Genomic DNA, 27,748 nt, shown 5'->3' on the forward strand with positions numbered 1-27,748 from the left:
CTATTTTTGTTTGTTTTGTTTGTCACTTTGGATATTAAATTAAATTTTCTTTTAACTACGTTTTTGTTTGTTTTCATTATAAAATAAATATTTACTAAAAAATAATGAGAAGAGAAATATTGCGCGATGTATGTATAACGAAATTTTTAATTATTAAATTTATTTATGTATTTTTTTTTTTTAATTTTTAATACGATTTTTTAAAAAATAAACTAAATGGAATTTTGTTCAGTGTGTAACATAAGTCTATATATATTTATATTTAAAAAGAAAAAACAGTTTGATTACAAATAAAATAAAAAAAAACTTAAATATTATTTCTTTGAAAATAGAAAGAGAATTTTTTACACAGATATTTTTTTTTATTTATTTTTGTATTTATTTATTTTAAATTTAAGTTTAACTATTTACTAATCTATTAATATTATTATTTAGCTAAAATTTTATTTAGTGACTAAGAATAAATATTTATATTTATGTATATATATATATATGTATACTTGCTGTGCAGCAGGTTTTAAGATAGGTTTTTTTGTTTTTGTAGTTTATTTTGTTTTGTTTATAATTAAGTCTTTTGTAAGTTGGGCACATTTTCTGGATTTTCTTTTAAAGATGCCGTTGTGATTGATGATGAAGATAACGAAGATGATGATGACGATGTTGTTGAGGCTAATGATGAGGTCGATGATGATGACAATTTTGTTGTTTGTACTCGATGGTTCTCTGATTGACAATCATCATCATTGCCATCGTCATCTAATGGTTTTCGACTAGACGATGGAGGTGTTAGTAAACCTTCAGGACATTTAAGACCAGTGGCAGGTGAGGCTTCAGTTTTAATTGTTTTTTCCATGGCAGAGTTTTGTTCACTAATAAGATAGGCTCTATCCTAAAAATTGAAAGAAAACAAAAGACGAAGAGTAAGTTTATGATTTCATATCAACAGAAGGAAAGTTATGGAAAAAGATTGAAATCAAAACTTACAAACATTGCCATGGAAGTAGTGTGCGTTTGAATGATATGCGAATCATCAGTTACGATATTCGGACACACATAAGACATTCCACATTTTGATGTGAGTTGTTCATTTTGTTCCATCAAATACAAATGTTCCGATTCTTCGCTGATGACTATGAAAAATGGTTCCATCCATCGAGCACAGGGTTGTATCGTTATCCAATCTAATCCCGATACTCTAAGGGCAGTTTCTCTAAATAAAAAACAATAAATAAGAAAATGCACATTTTGTTTTTATATTTATATATAATTAAAACTTACTTATTAAATGTATGACTTATTGCAGCAGCTGCTATCACTGAATATGGAAAATTTCCAATACCAACATCTAGCGAACATAAATCCAACAGTTGTGCCGTTTGAACATATTCCAATCCAGAGAATTTCGGATAAATGAATGTATCATCGAATTCAGCACCTTCTTTTTTAGTCGTCGATGCTGGTGCACTATTACCAGCTAGTGACGCTGGTGTTCTATTACTAACATTTAGCTGCATATAAACCCCTAACCATCCCATTGCTGTCATGGGACTTATACTCCAATCCAACGCTTGCAATAAAATGAGTTCATGTTGGAGAATATCCTCCTCCAAGCACGCTCCATCAGTCACATATGCAAATTCAGCTATTTTAGGCGGATAGATTTCTTCAACTTTAGCAGCAATGAAGAGGCAAGTGATTCCGATCAATTGCAAATGTGTCTTCTGAACTCGTTTCTGTGTGCTCAAATATCTATCGAGATAGTCAACTGCCAGATAATATGTTTCACGATGTAATTTGTACACTTCACAAACTTCAATCAACCAATCGAGAAGGATCGCCCGCATCCGTGGTTGTAGTCCAGGATGATTGTCTAACATTGTTGAATCACGGAGGTATGAGGCGGCTTCATCTTTTTTGCACATAAAATTCCACACGTCCGAGGCATTAGCCCAGGACAGTGCAGGCAATGGACATGAACGCGGTTCTGATGGTTCAATAGGTGTCATACAATCATACATTGAAACATAATCATCAAATGATTTGACTTTTCGATGTCCATCGGGTTGTGTCTCTTGGTTGGATTCACTGTCTGATGTTGTCGAAGCTGTTTCGAATGAACCAATCGATGATGATTCAGGAATAATTTCATCTTCGATACTATTGGGACTTTCGGGTGTGGGAAGGCTATAAGTTGGATGGGCAACGCAATCCGAACTGCGGGTATCGATTTCAACAAATTCATCAACTGGTGATGGATACACTGACGAAGGTACCGAACTTGAAGGATCGCTATTTTGATGATTGGTAGTGTAGCAGGTGGTTGTTGCAGTGGTGGTAGTTGTGTCAATGCCAATGTGTTGACGTTTGGCCGATGGTCCATCGTGACCCAATTCTGGATCCTTAAATGTAAAAGAAAAACAAAAAATTGTTAATAATAAAGTTGAAAATTGAGAAAAGTTAAATTTATCTTAAGATGTTTTTTTAAGCAAAGAGTCTCTTGTTAGTATCTTGGATATTAAATTTGTTTTTATTTTTAAGTGAGAGAAAATCAACTGCTTGAACCACAAAAAATAAGGTAAGATTTGGTTTACGGACTTATGATCGTAAAATTTAAAGTAAGAGCAATGGAAGTTGGAAAGATTTCTAACTATTAAATGCTATTAGCTTTTGGATAAGGCTGAGGTTTAGGAGTGGCCGGCAGAGTAAGGTATCCGGAAAAGAAATTAATGATCTTGAAATCTTTAAATACACCTTGATGAAAGGCTATGAAAATGGAACTAGAGGGAAAAAGTGTAAAGAGGACAATGTACAAGTAACAGATGGCAAAAAAAAAAAAAATCTAATGACTTATAATTCTTAACAATTCCATCGATCGTTATGGTAACAAGGGAGATAGTGTAATCGTTTTTAAATAGCAGAGTTGTGAAGAAATTTGTTTGACTGATTATTGATGAAACTTAACACCTGGTGTTGTAAGGACCAAAGTTGATAACATCGACAGACTTTGCCAGAAGAGCTGCATTTATGTTTTGACCTTTTGATAAACAAATGTTGGGCCACGTTCTTGTTCGTCACTTGTTTTATAAAACCAGTGTTATTTTTTAACTCTAGAAATGAGTCAAGGCATTGAAAACAGTAAATGTTTAGTTTACCCAAAATTAGGTGAATAGGTTCAGGCTTAAGTTTAATCTTATTCTGAAAACCTGAGGCTTAGGCAATCAAAATGGCAATATGGCCTTAATAATTTATAAAAATTATATTCCAATTCGGAGACGAGGTTTTCAAGCACAGAAAATAAGAACATGGAACTCAATTGATTTTGATCACCAATTTTTCAAAATCAGTATTTAGTTTATACTCGAGTTAAAATACCAAACTTTAAATAAAATTGGATTAAATCGCTAAAAAAACGACTTAAGAAACATAAATGCTACGAAGTCCGGCAAAAACATTTTGTTTGGGAAAATTAGAGTTTTTGTATTTTTTGTTAAAATGTCAAAACATTTTATTTTTTTAAGATTCAATAATCCTCAATTAATGTGCTTTTCATTTTTAATCCTTTGTCTTTATGAATTTTCATCTTTTATTATTTTTTCCTTTTTTTTAATACAAATTTGTTTCAAAAAATATTTTAATTTATTTAATGTATGTACCATCATTTCCATAAATGTTCTCTTGATACTGTATTTCATGTCAGAAAACAATCAGCGCGAATAAACCGCACAAAAAAAAACCGTTTTTGTTTAAAATTTTCAAAAATAAGAAAACGTTATAACGAAGAAGTTAGGATGAGGAGATCAGTTTTTGAGAATTGTGCACTGTGTTTTTCTTTTTCTTCCGGAATATCAATTTCACAATAACACACACTTTATGCACTTTCTCTCCAAAGATTGATTCGTATTTTTTCAAATCTTAAGAATTTTCAGTTTTATATCGTACAAGTATTGATTTTTAGTTGCAACACGATCATGAAAAGCGCACGATTGTAACTGAAAATGAAGACTGTTTCTAATGACGACGATGTTCAGCTCGAATGCAATGAATCTATCGAAAATCTCGATCCTTTTTTCTAACTACCTACCCTTCAAGGAAACGAACGGAATACACAAAGCATAAACCATGCATCGTTATCCTTAAAAATTCAGGTTTACCTACTTCGGATTTTCTTAACGAGCAAAAGTAAGGAGAAATGAAAGAGATAGAAATAGGAATAGGGAATAAGAGAGGACCGAAAAGGACCTTTTTTAATTGTGTTTTCTCCCAGGTAGGAACATAATGAAGAAACAGTAAATCTTTGCAATAAATCACAAAATTACTAAAGCAAGGATATATCGATGTGTCTTAAAATTCGTTTACGTTTGCTTGCACATTTTTATGATCCTCCTTCTTGTGGCATAAGAATAAGAGAGATTTTTGCAATTGTGTCACATTTTTATTATTATCCATCCCCACCAAACTTTTCGAGTTCATATTATTTCTTAAGAATTTTCTAAGATTTTTACTGCCAAACAATTATGATTTAAGGATTCGATAGTGTAACAAAACGACTGGACACGATTATTGATAGTCGCATGCGTAGAACTTAAAACTGTTACAACAATGAAAATCCATAGATGAATAGAAAGAATAAGTCATGGGCAGGATAATAAATCAAGGTACATAATATTCAATAGATTTGAAATTTTTGTGAGTTTTCTTTTAGTATGTTAGACTCCTTTAAATCAGATCAAATTGTATAAAATAAAAGAAGGTACCCATTGAGAGACACCCCCTGTGACTTTAAGTGTTTATTTTTTTCAAGCTTACTTAAAAGGCAGATGGAAGATTCAGAAACGACAGTTCTTCTATTATATGCGAATAATTGCAATTTTCTTGGTCGAAACTAATACAAACTTGTCAATGTGACATTTTTGCTCTACTTTCTCAACAAATTGTTGTAATACTTAGGGCAATGATATTGAATTTTCGGGAAAGAAAATTAAACAAAAAAATATTCCAAAGTAATATTAAAAAGGAGTCCTATCTTATCTGGAGTCAAACAAATTGTTGGCCATTTACTTATCAATACAGGGTACATATCTCATCTGTATTAGGCTTATGTAAGATATTTCTAATCATTCTTTTGAATTTTTGACTCGAATAGTTATTCTGAGAAGGCAATTTATTGGAAATTTGAAAAAAAAACAACCAATTCACTCTGCTTTCTAGACGATTTTTGTAATAAGAGTTTTTCTAAATGTCACATCATTACAAAAATTACAACATTTTATTTCTTGTTAAAACTTTATAGAATGGCAAACCATTGGACTACAAATCGATTGCTTCATATAAAATTGGTTTGTAGAACCGATTTATTTAAATTAGCCCGAACATTTCTCCAAACCCGTTAAAGGTTCTTTTTTTTGGATTTTAATTTGTTTGCCATTCTTTCATATAAAGCACAATATTGTTTGATGGTTTATGATTGACAAGAGGGCTTGTACATGTAACTACATACATTCCCGCAATTAGAAAGGTAAGGGATTGATAGAAAAATAAGAAATTTGAGATTATCAGCCTTATTTCTTTCAATTCAATGTTCTTTATTTTGCTATGCACCGGATTGGCCTAACATAAGTAAAAACTTCGTTATAAGGTCTTGAAAATTATCCTCAAATTTTTAAAAATAAAATTAAGCACGCGAAGGACTGAACAAATTATTGAAAGGTTCATATGAATTGAAATATTCTTTCGTATCGGATAGCATAACAGGGCTGTATATTAAAACTTTAAAATTACTAAACCAAAATGTTTTCGTACGCTAACAAGTTAAAGGAACATTGAGTTTTTCAAATACTGCAAGTTTAACGTCATGTGTAACCAATGATTTTGATCTTTTATAATTGAATATCTCAAGATCTGACGATATAACAAGTAATTCTAATGCAAAGCTTAAAATTATAAATTTGTATTAAAGAAAAAGAAACTATGTTAAATTTTGTAGACTAGTTTTGAAATTGAATTCAAGTTCAAGAAGCGAATTTCCTGGTGACTGTTCCCCCCTAGAAAACTGACTACGCCAAAAGGTTTCCATGATAAAAGTTCATAACATATTGGTTTCAAACTGCGTTGTAAGATAAATATAATTATTGGAGTTATTGCAAATATAATTTTTGCCTTATCTCAAACCATTGGAAATGTAAACGATGTTCAAAAGCTTCCCTCGGAATGACTTGGTACGGGATTCGGACAAACTTTTGTGTCTGTCTGGGAAAATAAATTCTCCTGAAAATTCCCCAAAAGAGTCCATTAGATATTTAAATTGTAGCAAAATCTTAATTTATGAAAAAAAAAAATATTTCAAAACATGAATTTTCATCCACATGAATATATATCTATATTTAAAGAACCCTCAACTACATATTTATTTTATTGATCTTGATACGTGCGTACCATTATCTCCTTTCCTTAAACTTCAAGGACCTGTTAAATCTTTTATTCCTTACAAAAAGGCATATTTGTTCAAGACATTGTCAAAAACCAATACAAATCTTTGATACAAAAAAAACTATAACATTTTATACAAGAGCAAACTGTTAACCTAATACAATTTTTAAAAGACACATCATTAAACTGCATCTTGTCCCACATTTATTACTTTTGCCACAACTTACAAAAATAAAACTTGATTTTTTTTTCGAATGCAGTACATTCTTGTTAATTTAATAACTCAATTTGTTAATTTTTACTGCCTGTTAATTGGCAAACGAAACTACTTTCTTGTGGCCAAAAAATATTAATTGCTTTTTTAGTTTTATTTGTCAGCCAAACAATAAAAAATCTCCAAGAAAAATAAGAAGAAAAGAAATAAATGCATACAAAACCAGAAAAGCCAGTAAAAATAAAACGAGATTAAAGAAAAGTTCCCACATAAAACAAACTCATAAAAATCCTGAGTTCCCATAAATCCCAACTAAATGAATCCTTTCTGAGACTTAAATGAAGAAGAAGACGGCAACGCACGGCTTATAACAAACAAGAAGCATACTTTTGCGCACTGCATAAAATAAAAATTGATTAACCCCTTTTTCCTGGCAGGAACATGAAGTACAAAACAAAAATCAATCTTTCTGCCCTAATTTTGTTTTCTTCCACTACATAAGGTAGGTGACTATAGGTTTGTGTTTTGTGCAATAAATTCTGACGCCTGATTAAATTGCAATATACCATTTCTTCACAGAGAGGCAAGGATCAACAGGGATATCCTTTTTTGCAAAATGAAGAAAACATAAAAAAGAAAAGATCGTTTCAAAGAAGAGATAAGTCATCTAAAGAAAATGACGTGATCGATAAGACGTGTCCTGGAAGGAGAAAACAAAAAGTAAGACTTTGCAACGGTAATCATTAAATAATTCAAAATTAAATAACATCACCTGGAATAATGTACACACACATCAACACACCCATCATCCATCCCCATGAAGGTTCGGGTTTTCCTTGATCGCAATTGCATCAGTTGATTACGTGTGTTAAATACAGTGCCCCTTGTGTAAGGTATCATCATCTGCCGCAACGTGTAGTGCGTTGGCACGCACCCCTAACCCTAATAAGAAATATTTCCCCTAATCTTTTAAGCAAAGGAATAGTTACCTACATATATACATATATAAAATTAAATCCATCTCCAAAGACGAGTTGAATTTATTCAACCATCAACCATTGATTATGTAAAAATTTGTTGTCGTTGCAATATAAGAAGCAGGCCAGTAGACTTTGTCGAAGTTGTACATTCTTAGTCAACATCTTCGTCATCGTCGTCGCTCATAGAGAAGCAAAAGCATGTGTCCAATTCAGAAAAAAAATCCAAACGACAAATAATAATATAACAAAACCAACCCCAACACATAAAGTCGGAGTAGGAAACCTTTTTCTTTTTTCTTTACTCAAATATTATAAGAAGTGTCGTAGCGGTGTGGCAGATGTCTTTTGAAATTCTTAAAGGGGGTTCTCCTTCTTATACACTTCTCTAACTAATATTTTTGTTAAATGTCCTTAAAGGTGAAAAATAAAAGAAACTCTCTGTTGGCTGGCTGGTTTGGTCGTCCTTAAGGAATTTGAATTACTCCGGCTATAGTATAGATATGTTGTGCATCGTAATGTAGTGCTGTTGCGCTGTTGCGCATGCCTGAACACCTTAAGGGTAGATTTATTTTCTCTTGTACTCTACTATGCCAACTACTTCAGTTCCTTATCCTTATGGGACACACACATAGTAGTAAAGGATATATCGGTACATACATACATATGTTGAAACTTTTTCCAGGAGTCTACCAGAATTTTTAACAAAAGAAAAAATATCGTTAAAACTTTTCTTTTACAGTTTAATGATGGGACAGTAATTATAATAAAACAGGAATAAACTTATATAACATACATATCTTATCCTTGAATGATAAATTATTTAGATTTGGGATATTGCTTTAAGTTCACAATAGCACCACAACAACAACTGATCCTGTTTGGGTAAGAAGTAAAAGTAAAGATGGTTTGTGGGTCGTTTTGTTTTCTTAAAGGATTCGTTAAATATTCATCGAAACAACATTTGGCCCAATGACGGTTACAAAATTATGCAAATCAAGGATATGTCTCGTCTTTATGGTTGCTTTTTTTTATGTAACGGAACGACAATTTTTTTTTTTAAAGAAGAATCTAAAAAAACAACACGGAAGTCATTGAATGTGTCAAAAATGAAGATCAATTTTAGGATCTGTATAATTTGTATGTTGGTGGCATTCAAGCGAAAGATTTAAAAGGTGTTTGTATCACCACGGTTATCGTGAGAATCAGGAAACACCAGTGATGGACTTCATTCGAGAGGGTTAAAATGTATTTTTGTTAAGTAGTGAAGAAGAATCGGCGGAGCGGATGCATTATGAAGAATGCAAATGATAGAAAAGGGCTAATTTGTATTTCTTTGTTGCATTGAATGAGCTTTTGAAAGGTTAAAAAGAACTTGTTTTTAAAAAGAATATATATTTAATATGTAAAAAGGTTTAAAAGTTGCTTTTTTTATGCAAAAATCTATAACAATTAGGAAAACTATTTCAATGCAAACTGGAAATTCCCAAAAAAAAAAGCTTGCTGATTGTTCAAAAAAGAGTTCTTATTCAAGTATTCACACGGGAAATGCAATTTGTACTCAGCTACATACTATCCCGGTTTTAAGAAGATAAAACGAGTTCTTTAAAATTTTTAAACCACATTCCTACATACTTTTTTATACCATACCATACCATGGCTTGTGTTTCAAAAACAAGCTTTCTAGTTTTGATCAAATTATGAAAGAACTATTTGCAATTCGGAAGTCAACTGAAATTCTTCACTTGGTAAAAAATTACAATTTTAATCTTGAAAAGACGAGAACAAAGATTTCGAATTTTTAAAAAAGAATTGAAATTAGTAAAATAAAAGAATTGAAATGATAATCCCGTATTTTAAGACAAATTTGGAAGATCTGTTTGAAATATCACAGAACCAGGTAAGAAGTTATGAATGTGAAGGGCAAAGAGTGTTCGAAGGGAACAATTGCAAAGGTAATAGGGATACATTATTTATCACATTTCATATTTCGTATTTCATGTAACGGAACGATACTACATGTGATAATCGTATAATAAGCCCTATAATTTTTATGATATCTTTTATTAAAAAAAAATAAGTTTAATGTTTTTGGGTTAAAAAATGTTATAACTGTGAAAAAATAAGAGACATTTTTACATGGGATTTTAAATAACTTCCTAGTTTTAGATTTCTAAGTCATTTTATGGGTCTTATTATACAGCCAAAAAAAGAATGGCATTATGAAATTTTTTTTCCTACATTTTCACAGAAATCATTATGGTTTAGGGAGGCTCTTTTATCTTTAATCCAAAATAAGTTTCCTATACCCTACCCAATCCTTCCAAGTGAGATGTTTCTCGGCCTTTACGGATGCATCACCCCAAACAACCTAATCTAACTTATGATTCTTATTATAGCAAACGAAGTGACACTATGATGTGTGTGTGTAGGCTTATAACTCGCTGTCTGTTGCTTTTTCATAAACTTAAATCTGAGCTATAATCACAATTTCCATCAGAATAAAAAAACAGCTACCATAAATATTGAACTCTTTGCTAGAGACACTTTGGAATTTCAAGCTTTACAATCTTGATATGATTCTGTAAATATACAAATTTACTTGAACAAACCGAATTCAAAACAACAAAGAAATAAAAAGCCCAACTAAATAATTCTTTTGCCAATTGTTTTAACTATTTGAAATCTGTCACAATTTATAGCGCAATACAAGACTGTCAAAAGCCTAAAATGACCCAATCAAAGATGGGGTTAGCTTAGTTTTGTATAAATATAACAGTTAAATGTTCATAGGAATTCAATCAAAAGACTTACTGACTTTAAAAATTCAAAAGACTGCTTCAAATGACTTACTGACTGTTTAGGAAGTTCATTAAAAGATGTCATGCCGAGCGTTCCTCTTCAATACATATATGTACATATACAAAACATTACTTATTCCTTTTCCAATTTGCCAAGGAACCCTTTTACATAAAACATCAAATAAAATTGTGCAGAGAATAAATAAATCACAGAGTAATAAAGTTCAGCTTTCTGTTAATTGACAAATCGTGATTAGCTGTCATTTTGACATATGTTGACTTGATTATTAGGCAGATTTTCTTGACTAACTTTCCAATAAAATTGCCTTAAATGGAAGGCAATTTTTTGACAGCTGGCCAATCAGATACTAAAAACTCGCCTTTGAGTCAATTAACTTCAATTCGTGGCTTTTAAAAATGACTTGTATTATAAAAGTCATAGTTATTTTAGAAGTCATAACTCAATTCCAGTCACTAAAAGACTTGCGTTTTTATAACTCTGTTACAAAACCTGAAACAAAAGACAATATGAAAAAAATGTTTTAAAACTGTTAAGTGTTTTTTTTTGTACGCTGTTTTCGTTTCTTTATATATCTGATAAATCTGATTTCAGACTTTTGAAAAATCTATTTGTTATGCTGTCGTTAGACCAAAACTTAGGGCACGACTGATGCATCTATAAACTCAAAACTTGCTTATAGTGGTTCCACAAAAAAAAAAAACATATTTCTGTCGATTCTTTATTACTATTTCTTTATTGATATAATTGTCGAAGAAATCCTGGGACATTTTCAGAACACCGATAAAAGTGAAAGAATCAAAAACTAATTCATTTAAACTAAAATCATAATGTTCCAACTTTTACTGAACTTAATTGAGATGGCAAACCCTCAAGTAATTCTTGATAAGCATTCACAAGTTATGTTTGTTTTAAGCTTTGATTCATTTATTCTGAGTTAAGATAGTTTTAACTTATACAATTTTGAATGTTGAATTTGGGTTAAGATTGTTGATTCACTTAAGAAATGTGGTTAAGTGATCGTTTTCATTATGTTTATTTTGACTTCGAAACATAGAATTGATTACACATCAAATCTATCTAAGCGCGTCAAACCTATCTGCGTTTCAAGAATTGAAATAAAGTAGTTTTTGGTTATTTCATGAAACTAATTTTCTTCCATACCTTCGTTGAGTCTAAATCGAATTGTGTCTTGAAATGTTCTTTATATTATAATGTATCCCAAATAACTCAAGGATCAAAACTCTTGAATTTACATTGCACCCGAGTCGACTAACGCCATCTACATTATTACATAGAATCTTATAAAAATTACTCACAACAACAAAATATAAAAATTCTCATCTCAACTTACCTTGTCTAAAGGCGATGATGAACGTCTTTTTCTTTTTTTCAATGTTGAATTGCCATTATTACTTAAGAGACTAGATGTAGATTGGCAGGACGAAGAAGAAAACCATTGTATAGCTGTATCATCATCACTATTTGTATTTAGTCCTACGTTAATTTTTGTCTTCGATCTGCGACCGGATGTGGATGTTGTTGCTTCACTATTCGATTTTTTCCTTTTCCTATTGCTATTGGTTGTGGTACTACTGACTTTATTATTGTTATTACTTTTTGTTGAATCATTGCTGCTTGTATTGAAGTTGTCATTTTTAAATTGGGATTTGCTGTAAGAAAGAAAAAAAACAACAATTCAATACACAAATAAATTATGAGGGTTTGTAAAATAAAATAATTTATGTATGTAGGTTTGAGTATTTGCATTATGTATGCATAATAAAATATCATATATCCTAATTTGCAAAAAGCAATAATAAAGGAATATATTGTAATACTAGACAGACACATTCAGGAAAAGGTATGCAAAATATTTATTCATGGGCCTTGAGAAAGTTCTACTTGAGAATTCATTTCCATTTTGAGTTATCACACACAAAAGTATCCTGAGAAAGGACATAAGGAAAAATCCATGTGACGAAGGAAAAGGGTGTCAAATTAGTTGGTACTCAAAATATTGTGTTTCTGGTTGATTAGGTGTAGTTTCTACCTTCGGACGGAAGTTCTTAATTAGGGGTGAATTATATTTATATAGGGGTAGATATTTAATTGAATATCTGGATGCATGTGCAACAAGAGAAAATACAATTTACAGGAGACAGACACAGAGGATAATCAAAGGAGTATTCTTTCAGTTGTAACTTCAAGGATCACTTCACTCAGGTTCGATATTTTTTAAAGCTGAGAACATTTTTCGACAACCTAGATTCCTTAAGGGCAAGATGGAATATAAATACAATTCAGTACTAAGGGCTTAAAAGATTGTTTGTTTAAATTAAATAGAAGATCACTTACTAATTTTTATAACTATAATATGTAGGTTTACTATAAAAGCTTTTTATATCGCGTATATATACGTTATAAAAAAACCCTAACAACAGCTTGAGATGGTAGGGACCCTCAGTTTTTATTTCGAACACGAACGTCTACTTTGAGAAAGCACTTTTCACTAGAAAGTTAGTACAAGTAGGGATTGTACTAATCACGCCACATTAACTACTTAAAATAATTAAACAGTATATTCCATTTTCAAATTTCATTAGCTTAAAAAGTGGTTAAGCTTGTAGAAATAAATAGTCCGCCAAATAACTTCTTTTTTTTTGAAAATGCTATAAAAACATCGAGTGTAGCTTCGGCTGTGTGGCACGTAGCGCCGTTCTGTTGAAACCAAATGTTGTCGTTATCCTCCTGTTCAATTGTTGTGAACAAATATTCGTTCAACATGGCCCTATAACTCCTTCCTTTTTTTCGAAGAAAAATTGCCCAATTATGCCTCTGGACCAAAACCCGCACCAAACAGTGACTCGTTTTGGGCAAAATCGCAAAATCGGCTTCTCTAAGCATTTTTCCCAGCGTTCTTCAAACATATACCTACACAACAATATTCGTTCAGCAGAAGGACAAAACTAATTATCTCTCAAATCAAACATTAGCTTAGTGTTACCATTTACGAAATTAGCACTAGTTCTATTTCTTTTTTATTTTATTTGACTGGTTACGTTTGAAAAATGGCTTTTGAGATATTGTAATAAATTTCAGCCTTCTTTATATGAAATGAAGTAAAAATGAAAAAAGAAATGGATTAACTCTCAAGCCATTTGACAATTTTGCTTTGTAGTATATTGTTTTAATTTTCAAAATTTGACCCCTAAACTCGTTTTATGAGGCTATCTTTAAGATGTCCTTAATACTTGAAATGCACTATAACTCGAAACCTATAACATTTTGTAATTTTACCCCATTTCACCCTACTAATAATAACATTTTCAAAATCTGACTAGATTTAGCTTTCCTTTATGTAATCTCGTTATTTAAAGAGAAGAAAAATGTGCATTGCATTTTAATTTAAAGTTACATTAAATTGGACTGGACAAACATTTAAGTCTTAGAGGAAGAACTTAATGGGATAAATTTACTTAAGTACTTAAGATAAATAACTTTTTTTTAGTTTGTCGTATAAATTAGGAAAACTATCTAAATATCTCCTCAAGCATTCTTCTTTACTCATACATTTTGATTTGTGTCCTTTATTTTTGTTCAAATGCCTAAAGTTAAACTTAGTTTGAAACAAAATGTTGATCCTAAATTTGAATTAAACTTAAAATTTTTGTTTGCTGTCAAAATTTTCTCATTCTTTCATCCTTGAAATCATTGCTCATTTTCTTTCCAAACTATCGCTCGGTGTCTCCCCCTCTTTATTTTTATTATAACAATTTCTATGTCATTGCAAATGAGCAATTTAATTTAACTTCCACTTAATGACACTCGTTCCAGTTGAAAAAAGACACAGCCAGAAGCACAACCGTGTGGGTTTAAAATGCAACTTAATAGCTGCTGATGCACAAAATACATCGATTAAGAAACACAGAAAAAGGACATCCTATCCTAGACCCGGAATTAAATTAGTAACCACAAAATAAAATTAAAAACCGTGTGCCATCTGTGACCTCTTGACTTTCTGTTCCGCAGCATATTTGTCGTTAGAGAGCTCCTTTTTGGGGCGAAAAGCAAGGGAAGGGAAAGGATTATCACTAACTGCCATCTCGGAGCATAGAGACAGCGAGGAGGACAACAAAAATACACATACTGTCTACAATTCGTGCAGAACGCCAGATAATTAAATGATAAGAATCTTTGGAAAAAAAGAAAAACAGTAAAGATTCCATACTCCCACACATAAGACATTGAACTGAACAACTTAAGGATTTTCGACTAGAAAAGAAAAAGAAATAAAATAAATAAAAAATTAATGAACAAATATTTTATCATGTAACTCACCTCAGAAAACAGTCCATAATTAGACGGCTCAATAGCCGTAAAGATGCCTTGAAAGTTTCAGTTTATTAACGAAAACCTGGTTTAACAAACTTTATGGAAGGATTTAAGTGTTAAATGAAAATAAACCAACAAACTGAAAAGAAAACAAAAATTTAAAAAATAAAAAAAAATATAAAAACAAAAATTAAAATAATAAAAGGGTGAGTTAAAAAGGACATCAAAAGGACACCTATGTGTGGTAAAAGTAATAATTACAGTCATAAACTAAAAAATAGAACAACTCCTACGCTACTAAATGTATTTAGTACGTGTTTCATAAGTTAACAGTTATGATGTTGTGACCAATGAAAAGGGATTTTTTAGAGGACAATTGACTTCCTGACAAAAGGACACACAAACCTAAAGGTGTGAAAGAATTTGACATTTGTTGAGCATATTGCATTTAAGTTGTTCTTTTTTTAAGTCCTACTGCTGTCACGCAATAACAGGACCTTTTTTAATTCCCATATGCATTCTTATCTAAAATACCGAACAATGTCCTTCACATATGGCACCACCAGCCAGCAGAGGACAATAATAACTAGTGTTGCGCATAATTTTTAGGTATATGAGAATGCAAAAATTATAAGGACAATAAGGATACCACATTTCGTCAAATGGTCGGTTAAATGTAAGCATTATTAAAATGTCATTTGTGAATGGTTTTTATTTTTTGTAAGGATAACGAATGAGTTATTGGGAACAATTACAGTAAGTCATATGCATTTAAAAACGAATGGAAATGGGGGACATTTTTTGATAATACATTCTTGATAATGTGGTACATTGGACTGTTTTTTTACCAACAGCGAACTTATAAAGAAAAATCCACAAAATTATAATAGATTTGTATTTTGAAGTTCGTTGTTTTTTTGAATTTGAAAACAAAAGCAGTTGAGGGGGAATTTATGGCAGGGAACTCTTGAATGAAGGATGATTTTTAAAAAACTTAATTTTTGAGATTATTTCGAAGTTTCATAGGTTTAAGTTACCTACAAATTAAATTTTCAAAAAATTGCAAATAGCGAATTTAACTTTTGACTCATAGGTTGGAGTGATCCATCCATTCTCAGTTGGAAGGCATAAAATATATATGGAATTTAAGATGTCGATAAATACTTTTTTTCCCTTCTCGTCCTGGATACATTACCCAATTCTTAATACATGTTAAAGTATTTCAAAGATAAATACTATTTACATAAAACTGTCGTTTAAAAGAAAGGGAAGAATACCGCAAGTGAATGTGTTGAAATGAACTGATTGATAAGTCCTATAAATTGTTTTGTAAAGATAATAACCGAGTGGGTGTGCAAGTAAGACATCAGAAAGCAAGGTTAAGGTGCACAATTTGAGAAGGTTATAAAATGACATATTCAATACTAGAGGGGAGTAGCTTTAAACGTGGCACGACTTCGCAGTCCAAAAATATATCATATAATACCGTTAAAGGCAACTTTAAGTCAGTCTTGTTTTTTTTTCATAACTACATAAGCAGAATATTTTAAAGCCATTAGTGAGAATGGGTGTGATCAAAGTTTTCGCCAGCAATATGGGTTTTTAAAGGGGTGAAATACTGAGCTCTTGCAATGAACGAAGAGCTTTCTAGGTTTCCCAAACAATGGATTCAAAGTAAAACCTAAACTTTTTTCCATCTTAATAAATTTTATCATTACGATATTAATATCAATTGAGGGAAAATATGATAGGTTTGTGATATAACCAAGCACTTAGTTTTTGTTGGATTGAGTAAAAGTTCATTTTCTTTTGACCAACTCTGAATACATTCAAGGATCTCGTTAATGCATTCTGTACAATGTTCAATAAAATCGAGTTACACATCATCAGCAAACATTGCTAAAAAGGATTATTTTATAGAAGTAAGGAGAGTTTATGGAAAGTTTTACAGGAAAAACAACCACGGGGTCAGGATCGACCCTTGTGCAACACCTTTAAGATTTGAAAGAAAATCAGACAAAGATCCATTGACTTCTACAGCTTGAGATCTGCCTGTAAGATAAGAAAACAATAATTTTAATATTTGTAATCAAGATATTAAACTGACGAATTCAGATTTTGCGATCTACCGAATCAAAGGCTTTAAAGAAAACTAAAAATGAAATATGATCATTGTCCATGGACTGACCTAAGTCCTCAATCACATTGATTAGTGAGAGAATTTTTGGCTAGTTTTCACTGCTTGGTATATTCACCACACATGATTATAAAGTAAGCTTAGTGAGGCAAGATTATTGGCAAAAGGATTTTGAGAAATGTTGGATGCATTTCATCAAGACCGTCAGCTTAAGACTTGACTGAAAGGATAGACTCGAACAACATTTGCACTTTCATATTACAATATGGGAAAACACGTAATGGAGGCCCACTGAAGAGTCACATCAGTATCAGATCAAACATGTACCTGAAGAAACTATTAACTATTAAATTATTGTCTTAATCTCAGGGGTATAGGTACCCAAGGCAATTAATACATTTTATATGTTAATATTTAAACACAGTGCGAGTGCTAGGAAAATAGTTAAAGTTTTGAATACCAAAATGAGAAGGAAAAACAGAGTCGGGTAGAGCTTTCCACATTCTCTATGTGCTTTTAAAAAAATAATTTCTATACTTGATAGTACGTCAGGAATTGAGCTCAAGGACCAACTGATGAGAATTCCTGGAAGTGGGAGTACTAAGTTGAATTGTTTAAGAGGGAGTGGGAATGAAACTGGCTAATTCGACAGAATATTGTCTGTGAAGGTATCTAAGATACTTAGAATTGAAAACTGTTAAGCCTTCTCAAGTACCTCCCATGGAAAGTGGCATCAAGGAAAAGTTACGCTTTTGCGACAGTACTATCAGCAGCTAAAGCGGATTTAAACTTTTAGACAAAACATCGTTTACAATAATAAGGAAGAGTGTTGGAGACAAAACGAAGCCCAAGGGCACACCATTGTTTATTTCGTGGATATCATATTTGAACCCGTTCAATGCTACTTGTCTTGAACGGTCCAAAATGTTATTTACAACCCAATAAAGAAGAGATTGATCAATACCAAATGCACACAATTTTTAATAAGAGAGCTTGATGCCAAACTCTATCAATTGAATTTGAGATATCAAATACAATAATTTTTATTTCTCTAAGCCGATGATAGATTTATTCCACTGTTCGTTTGATACTGCTCCTGCCGACCATTAAGAAGCTTTTGTTCTTCAAGATATTTGTTAAGTGTAATATTGATCAGCGCTAGCGTTTCTATGAGCTTAGAAAGAAGGGACCTAAGTGCAATTGGACGATAGTAAGAGGGGGTTAGGATTTGCCTTTTTTAGGAAGAGGCTGGACAAATGTTGTTTTCCATCCAATTGGAAAGAGACATGTAGGGAAGGACAGATGGGAAAGCTTAAGCAGTGGTATTGAAAGCGTTGAAGAACACCTCTCCAGAACAATAGCGGGGATACTATCCAGATCAGTGAATTTGGAAATAACAAGATCATTAAGTCCTCTAGCAACTGTACGAGTGCGAAAGAAAATCCTTCCCATAGAATTGTTTAAGCTTTCAAATACAAGACGAGTCATGTCACTATTGGCAGCATCCAACTATTATAAAACTGGAGTGGAATCGGCTAAGAGTCTTGTTGATATATGACTATCAAAATAATCGAATTTGATCTATGTAAGGTGGTAGCCAAATTACATATATCGCAAAAAGGTAAAAATATAGGATTAAGATCTTTTAAGGGATATTCGTTTTTTTAGGTACTTGCCGCCAATCTATGAAAATACCTCCCGTAATGTTTAAATTACTTTCTGCCTTGGCTCTACGCTCCTAACACAACAAATTTAAAAATCTATCAATTCAAATTAGTTTCAGTTCACAAAGTTTCTTACTGGTTCCGCTCGGAGACGAAAAACAAAAAACACTCATTATGACCTTAATATTAAATTTTGTTTACTTGGTTTTAGGTTTCATTTTTGTTTGGTTGATATATATGTAACCCCCCCAAAAAAATGCTCATCATTTAATTCCAGTTTTCTTTCCTCTAAACAACCAACAAAATTATTATTGTGACTTCGAGAACGAACTTATTTACGAGCATGTCCTTGAAACCAACAACAAAAACAACACTGATTCCAAAATATTCACTTAATGACCATTTAAAAATCAGTGTTTGGAGGCTGTTGTTGTTGTTTCTAAAATCATGTGAAAACCTTTAAAACACACCAAACAGTGATGTTGATACAATACAAACATAAACATTAAATGTACGTTTACTTTTTGGTTTGGTTTTCCAACATACATTTCTTTGGATATTTGATCCTTGTTGGTTGCTTTTACGTATAGATAGGGATTTTTCTCGCTGGTTCGTTATTTTTTTTATTTTTTTTTTCGAAAATAATAATTATTATTATTGAATTCCATTTCTGCTTGTCCTTGGGAAGTCATAAATTAAATTAACTTTTTTTTGTTCATCTTTCTTTGTTGAATCCTTGTCTTTGATCCTTTTTTTATGGATACGATGACAAAGATGTTATGTTGTTGTTGTTGTTTTTTTTCGGGGGTGCACACAAAACACAACAAAAGTTTGTCCTTCTGGTATCAGGTGCATATAATACCATTCTTTCTTTTTATTAAAATCCTTTTTCGAAATCAATTTTTCATTTCTTTTTGACTTTGTGTGTTTGATTGTGCATTCTTATCCTTTTGCGTTCATCAGTTAATCCTTGTGTGAGGACTTCTTTAGCAAACCTCTTTTTATGTATATACCTGTGATATTCTTAGAAACTGTAGCTAATGTACCGTACGTAGGAATTAGGTTTGACTAATTATTTTATTCTTCAATTAAGGTATAAAATACCTGTTTGCTTTCACCTTTAAAAAAGATTGCATACCTGGATAGGAGAGAATTACATCCATAGATAAAATCTCTTTCTTTGAGATTTTAAACAAAATTATGTATGTACAATTTTGATGAAGAAAATAAATAAGTCTAATTAACTATTTAATGATTTTGACCAAAAAACTAGGTATTTTATGGAAGAGATTGGGTCAAAAATTAAATTGAAAGGTACAATTAGTTTCTTTTTAAAAGAATATATGGAATCAGATAAGTGTTTGCATATTTTCTTTAAAAATTATTATTTCTTTGCTAATTGTTTTCTAGAATGCGGTTGGAAGCATTTATCCTGTATCCTATCTAGAATGAGATTTAGTCGATGTCAAAAATTAAACTCCCAACTTTAAAAATATAAAAGAACTTTCAAAATTGTTACAAGTGCGCCTATTCTTAATGACGCCCTTTTAATTTGAATCAATGGAGCTTTGGACGAAAATGTGTAGCAGGACTTTTTTCCGTTTAAATAAATAAGATGGCGCAACAGTCTTTAGAGAACCATAGCCTAGTGACTTACAACTCCTAAACATTCTGGGGTGCGATTCATGGCAAGGATCGAGGATGGATTTGAGTTTCCGTTTGGCTCAAATAAATACATACATATGTATGTACGCACATATTGTTCCATTTTGATCAGTTTTACATCAAAATAGTTTCCTGTTGCCATTTTTGTTTTAAATAGTATGAGAAGTCTTTATTCTTATTAACATGATATGCTTCAAATCTATTTAATAAATTACAAACAAAAATTATTAAATATGCTGTTCATTGAGGAGCATGAGTTGTTAAACTCTTATCATGAAAAACTACTTAGCCGTTCAGATTCGGTCCCTTCCAACCTTGCAACCTTGACATAAAACGTTTGAAGTTCTTAGATTCTATGCCTTAGTTAAATATGAGCTGTTGGTTCGATAAGAAAGTATTTTTTATAACCTTCCATGGTTCACTGCCACTTGAATCAGGATTCCAAAACGATTATACCTATTGTTCTTGTATTCAAAAAATACAAAAAGGGACTAATTTCATTATGGGTAAAAAAGCATATGAAACTACAATTTAAATTTAAAAATTATTCAAAGCAAATTGTGTCGCTAGACTATTTCTAAGAAGGATTCCAATCCAATGGCAACCTAAAGCCATTATCAGAAATTCCATTCCAGGTTCCTTAAATAATATTAAATTCATTCACATTTTCACATTAGGTCAACCCCATCCCTAAATCATCCATTCATCGACCTACACCCAAGAATGTCTTTAGGGACTCAATTCCGTTGCCGCCGAGCGACGGTGTGGTGCGTGAGAATCACAAACCGAAACCTCATTATCTTAGATTTTTGTTGATTGAATAAAAAGAAATGAAACCTTTCAATACCTAGGTTCCAAACACATATACTCGTACCTAAAACATGTGATTAGTCCTTGAATTTATTTTTATATAAATTACAAGAAAAGAATCAAATACAAATCAAAAAAGGACAAGAATAAGAAATTTTCATGGCCATTAGCATTAATTTTCACCCTTCATTCTGTTAGCACCTTAAATATTGAATTCTTCGAATAATCCAATCAAGGAATCAAGAGGATCCTTGCCTCCAGAAAGCAACACAAAAATTAGCCATCAAAATAATATAATCCTTCCTATCTTTTCAATCTTTGCGCCACCATCTAAAACAGAACATTACCAAAAAAAAACTGGTCCAACGCCCATACCTCGTGGTATACCGCGCTTTTTTCTTTTGTTATCTCTAAAATATGTAATTCAGGGTGATTTAAAAAAAAAGAAGAGATGTATCCTCTTTAAATGTTAAAGACCACAACCCGCGCTCCAACACTTCAAATTTGTTTAATTTTTTGGGCTCTTATCGGTAAAGAAACAGAAAAAAAAGAAACTGAACTGATATCCCGCAAAGTTGATGAGATACCACAAGGAATCTAGGTTTATCTTCAAAACGATAAATTTTTATGAATGAAAAATTCTATTCCTGGCCATTACTTTCCAAAAAAAAGAACCTACCGCCTACCTTATTCATTCAAGTACTTAACAAACAAGAAAAAAGCAGTACATATTTACATGTTGGATACCTCTATTTGTTAAGTATGGGTACATATTTTGAGCAAGCAAACAGGTCCTCCCAAGTCCCAAAAAATATAAACTTATCTATACACTTTCATTGTATCTTCTTCTATTTCTTGATTTTCGTTGTCGTCACTCGTCGACTTCGAGACATTAATTTTACGCGCTCAAAACAGCTGCAATTCCAGTGAAAAATCTACAAACTAACACACAAATATAAAGAAGAAGAAGAATAATTTTGTTTTTTAAACAAAGGAAAACAGGAAAACGCGCAAAGTAAACTAAAACCCTCTAAAATCCCATGGATGATCGACGAAGGAGAAGAAGATCCAACAAAGAAAAAACAACAGAAGCCCAACAAAATGTGGTAGAATAAGACGAGTTCGAGTACCTGGCAAGGGAATACGATCGAGTATACACCAAAAAAGACACAAACTCCTTGCAATGATCATCATCAACAAGAACGAATATGATAATGGAAGGAATTGTAAAATACCCAAAGAAAATCCCGATTTTGCCGCCGCATACATCCATCGCCCTTGAAATTATATTAAGGAATTTCTGGGAATTCGATCACTTGCATAAAAGGAATTTCTGAAGGTTGGTAGGTATGGGTTTAGAGGTACCTTCATAAATGAAAGGGAAGAAGCTAAAGTGGAATTCCAACACAGCAAATTTATATAATATGGATATATACAAGTAGGTATATTTGTTTGTGTGAGTTCCTAAAAGATTTGGTACCTAAAGATTCGATCTAGCTTAAAATAAAGGGTCCTTCTTAATGTCTAGGAATGTTTCATAACCATAAGATACCACCTAGTTATGTTCGTTGAGCTATTGTTCGAAATCTATCTACCTACCAACAATATAATTTATGTACATACTCATACTTCTTCTTTTTTGTACTAACCAGATCATCATACTGGAGAAATGCACTCGGATAATTCTTCTTTTTTAGAGCAACTGTCGCAAGGATATCATTCATAATCTAGATCTGGATGCAACAACTTGCCATCTCTGTGGATTCTTAACCCAAACTTAGGTCTCTTTAAAACCGATTCTTACCTTTTTAAGCTAACAATTAAACAAAAGTGTAGTAAGATTCTCGAGTCTTAGTTTTTCTATAACATCCACGGTCAGTGAGTTAAAATATCGACACAAACACAAAAAGTACATATTTTCTTTTTCTAGGGCAAGAATGCTTCCCATACAATGTCGAACGCATATGTCTTCCATATTGTGAATTTCTTTTTGAAGTGTACTATTCTAGTCATATAATGGTCTGCATTTTAAAATCTACTGAATATCTAAAAGACGAAATACTTGTCTTATCATAAAGTTCCTACATTTTTTCGAGAGGCAGTTAAGGTTGATTAAATAATTTCTAACATTCACATCTTCAAATATGAAAGGCAGTTTAAAGTTTCAAATATGGCGACTCAAAAAAAAATGCTCTTGGGACCGTTAACTATTGGGAATTTAAAAATTCGAATTCCCAATATTTTTGGCGCCTTCTCATAACTAACTTCGTTTTTTAAATTTCGACTTTAAATACTCAACTATTTCCTCTGAGAGGACGATAGAAGGGATTCAACGAAAGAAAACGACACAAAAAATACAAAAAACCAGAAAAATGGTTTCCAGAAAAAAAAAAACAAATCGGATAAATAAAGAGAAGAGGTAATAATTTGGACCTATTTTAGTATGGCAACAACCGAGTTTCTAAGATAAATTTTGTCAGCCAAGCCGAGTTGAAAAACTGGACGTTGATAATGCAGAACGAATCTGCTGAGTTGATTTTGAACCATACAAAAAACAGAAAGGTTATTTATTTTAGTATATTCCTCCGTTTAGACAGCCTAAATAATTTTTTGGTTCAATGCATGCTTCGACTTATCCAATGTTAAAGTTTATCTATTTTTTTTAAGAACTGATATGCCTATCGTGAACAAAAACGTCCATTCTCAAAATTTGGAAACTTAAATATGTCAAAAGCATTTTTTGGAACTAAGTTTTTAGGGGTCTTTGAATCTCTATTTAATGGGCTTAATCAAGTTTCATAACATTCTCAAGGTTATTTTACTTACTATGATGCCTTATAACACATTTTTACTCCACAAAGGGCATTAGTTTTGCTAACTTAATTTAAAATGGATTAAACTAGGTAATTATGGATACTTTAAGAATTGGTCTTAAGCCTTGAGTGTTTGAGGTTATGGTTAAACATATATATTTTTAAATGCTGGTGGAGTAAAATATGTCAATCTTTTTTATCAGAACTTAAATATGCTCCCATCTAAATCTTTGACACTTTCACTTTGAAGCGATGATGTCTTGAAATCAAAGTCAAGTCTCTTTAAATGTAATAACTCAGGCTTTTATAAAACCACTTTTTTGTTTAGAATTTGAAAGTTGTTTTTATTACATTCTGTCAAATAACATTTCGGTGGCCATTGGAAAATGATTGAAAATTGATTTTGTTTACTAAACTATAGTTTTCATTACCTAGAACTAGTGCAGGTGTATGTGTCAAAATAGTACTTATTCAAATTTGTTTTGGATTGATGAACTTTAAAAAGGGGAAAACGAGTTTTATGCATCAACTTATTTATGAGTTGAAACTATTTAATGATTAAAAAAATATTTAGTCAAACCTACACATTTAAATTATATTGGATTTTTGTTTTCAACTTTGATTTAGGATCAAATCTCTATAAATTTATTGTACCCAATGGATCTTTAAACCTTTTTGACATTATAAAATCAAAGGTAAATTGTTATATTTAAAGGCTCATCTTCTCCATTAATTTGCTTCAAACTTTCAGACTAAGGCACAGAACTCACAGCGAATTGTTTTTAAGTCAATTTGATTAAAAGAGATAACGTATAAAATCTTTTGAATTCTTAAACGGTTTTCGCTTTAGTGAATCCCTTAACCTTGTGGCATCTTTTCGATTTAACGGTCATCTCTGTTCTACTAAGAGTTTCATAGTGTGGAAGGGCAAACTATTAGAATCTTTTTAGTTTTTATTTCTTGTAAAATATAAATATGAAAATAATATTCAAGAATTATTCTAAAAATTTCAATTTTGAGAAAAAAGTATTAATCATCTATGTAGGTGACTTTGGGGGTTAATTCCCCCTTCTGGATGTTTACTATACTAATCATTTCGTAAACATAAACGTTCTTAGAATAAAGTTTATTTTAACAGCAATGTTTTTGAAAACTCTACAATTATTTTACTTTTAAATGTAAAATACAATACCTACCTAACTACCTCCACCTCAACCCCCCCCCATAAACTGTATATTGAAAATTAACTGTATTCTATAGACTAAGGTTACTATGTATTTCAAGAAACTTAAAAAGATTTGATTTGAAAAACAGATTTTGACCTCCTCTAGATCTAAGACCAACTAAGAAGTCCAAGCAGTCAGGAGAAATGGACAACCTTGTCAATTTTAAAAATAAATATCTATAAATTTCAGATGATCATAAAACTGTTCAATTACGACAAAAGATTGTAAAATGCTTTCATGATAGTTCAATAGCACAATCTCCAAGGACATGTCATTCCTTATTGAACAAGTTAAATTGCAGTTCCAAAAATTACGACCTCACACACCCCAAAAGTCGCAAATTATGATAATACCCAAAAAATGGAAAAAAAAAGTTTGGCGCGTTTAATGCAAAAATGTGGAAACCTATACCACCTTCAAATCTCGGTTTTTGTTGTTGGTTTTCTGAATAAAATAAGAATTATGCTATTATAAAAAATTTAATATAATAAAATAATTAATGACACGAGTATAGATTTCCAATTGAATTAGGTATACATTTGTATTTGTGTGTTTCGTAGTGCAATAGAATCCGGTGGCGGCAGCAGCGGGCGCGAAAAATTAAAATGCCACAGCACAGTAGAAAAAGAAATGACATACAAAAATCCATTCAGTGGAGAAAATCAAAAAATTCAAAAAATCGAAAAATAAAACGCAAAGAAACATCACACGAAATAAAAAAAAAGAGAAAGAAACCAGAGAAACCAAGTCAAGTCAACGAGACTGCCACTGCTGCGACGTCAAGTCAAGTCTATTCGATCGATGGATGGATGGTTGGAAGAAAAAAGGCGGTCAGGTGTAATTTTTGGCGGGCTTAGAAATTCCACTAAAAATTATGATAATTGAAAAATTTTCACACCATCATGTAGATGAATATCTCCTCTTTCGATATATCCAAAAAAAAATTAAAAAATCCATCGGGAAATTGGAAAATTTTCAATTTGAAAATTTGTTATGATTGCGCCAAAATACCAATTCCCCACACACTCTATACATGAGTTCATCCCCAGTTCGAAGTTGGTTTGCTTGTGTCGTCGTGGCCATAGTACTTTCGAACATACATTTTCATGCAGGTAATTTCCTTATTTTCTGAATGAAACATCCCAACTTTGATATATGAATCGAAAGATTAGGATTTGGGCTTGAAAACCATATGGTTTTCATGAAAATCCGTTAAGAAATGGCCGAGATATCTTTGATTGATTTTGGACGATTTTCGAGCGCGCGAAAATGTTTTTCTTTTGTTGTTGTTTCGTAGAAGAAAAAGTTCGAAGCGAGCGATCTGCTCTGCTGTCGTCAGGCTAGGGGGCACTGCATAACCACACACATTCACCATTTTTTGGGTTTTGGCAAAAATGTGAGAAAAAATATATTTCCAACATTCCCAGAGAACGAGGCCGACACAGGAAATCCAAAGAATGTCCTTGGGGGGTAAGGGCGATAACAAGAACGAGTCCCGAGAAAGACTTACCTGTTTGTTTCAGAGCAGTTTAAAATTCACTTGTTCTATGTAGAATTGAATGAAATATTAATCACACGTAAAATCTTTGAGTAAAACTTTCGAGTCTTCTTTTGAGGGAAGCACTTTGTAGGTTCTCTGTTTAAGGATTCACTTTTTGTCCACACTCTCGGTATTAGAACCTCAATAGTTCACGATTTTCAAAATCCACACAATATTAATCTGATCACTGGAATATTAGATTAAGTTCACTAGGAGCTGCGTGGGAGCTGCTGATGCACCAAATTATTATGAGCACTAATTAATTGTAACAAGTCAATTGTCCTTTGAGGGAAGCACGTACGATGTCCTCACCAAACAATGTATCACTCTCTAGCGCAGCTATTCACCAAGTGAGACTCCCTTTTGTCGTCGAAAGACTTATGGGGGGGCGATCAGAAAAAAGGATGTGGTTTTTTTCTTGCTATACCTACTTCTAAATTCTGAATGTAGAACTGGGAGAGAGTATGAGAGGTCTTGCTTGGTCTACGAGGTGTATAGCCGGCTGACTCGCGAGTACAAGTGAAAAAGACGATATGGGAGTTTTTCGAATATTCCAAATGATAAACGCACACAATTATACATTTCGGCGGGTAAATTGTTGACAGCTTGTTGGTGGCGCGCATTCGATTTTACCATGCCAGCCCATCGGTGTAGTTCTTCAGTTCAGTTGTTCACAGATGGATGGGAAAAAGGTAAACATCTGATTCGAAAATTCCCCTATTTTCGAATATGAATGCAACCCTCTTGTGCAATGGTGTGGTGAAATTTAAATTTCGATTTGAACATTTTTTTGGGGTGGACGTTATTTTTTGTGGGATAAAATTTTAGGGGTAGTTGGATTTTTATTTTCGGTTTTTGTTTTGGAATTACATATTTTTGGTTTTGAAATTTGATGAACATACGTATAATTTTTGTTTTTTCAAATAAGAATCATTTTTGATGGTGCCATTTTGATGATTTGAGAAAGTGTGGTTATATTAAGGGTATGGCTGCATTTTTGAACTTTGATAAATTGTGTCATTTGCGGTTTAGTTTTGCGAAATTTTGGTGGTTTTTAATGGTGTACTCGCATGTGTATGGTTGATATAAGGTTAAAAACAAATTTAAATTACTTAGCGGGT

General features: G+C 31.9%; 1 protein-coding gene across 2 annotated transcripts; it reads right to left on the minus strand.

Moving 5' to 3' along the window:
* Positions 1-362: 362 nt before the first annotated feature.
* On the minus strand, positions 363-27,709 carry LOC129943120 (G1/S-specific cyclin-E). 2 transcript variants are annotated; one of them, XM_056052368.1, is made up of 6 exons: positions 26,598-27,709; positions 14,779-14,911; positions 11,792-12,110; positions 1,279-2,399; positions 985-1,210; positions 363-889 (listed from the first exon to the last, which is right to left on the minus strand). In XM_056052368.1, the coding sequence occupies exons 2-6, from the start codon at positions 14,793-14,795 to the stop codon at positions 566-568; spliced, it is 2,007 nt and encodes a 668-aa protein (XP_055908343.1). In that variant the 5' UTR covers positions 14,796-14,911; positions 26,598-27,709; the 3' UTR covers positions 363-565. The 2 variants fall into 2 exon arrangements, with proteins under 2 accessions (XP_055908343.1, XP_055908344.1); XM_056052369.1 differs by lacking the exons at positions 11,792-12,110; positions 14,779-14,911; positions 26,598-27,709 and adding an exon at positions 3,654-3,992.
* Between the last annotated feature and the right edge of the window lie 39 nt (positions 27,710-27,748).

Source organism: Eupeodes corollae, chromosome 1 (assembly GCF_945859685.1).
Source record: "Eupeodes corollae chromosome 1, idEupCoro1.1, whole genome shotgun sequence".
Taxonomy (NCBI): domain Eukaryota; kingdom Metazoa; phylum Arthropoda; class Insecta; order Diptera; family Syrphidae; genus Eupeodes; species Eupeodes corollae.

What these genes read in the sequence shown, in the direction of transcription:
- LOC129943120 (XM_056052368.1), bottom strand. An exon ending in CATCATCGCCTTTAGACAAG is followed by an intron (nt 2,400 to 11,791) that starts GTAAGTTGAGAT and finishes TTTACATTTAAG; the next exon opens with GATCCAGAATTGGGTCACGA. An exon ending in CTACTTCCATGGCAATGTTT is followed by an intron (nt 890 to 984) that starts GTAAGTTTTGAT and finishes TTCAATTTTTAG; the next exon opens with GATAGAGCCTATCTTATTAG.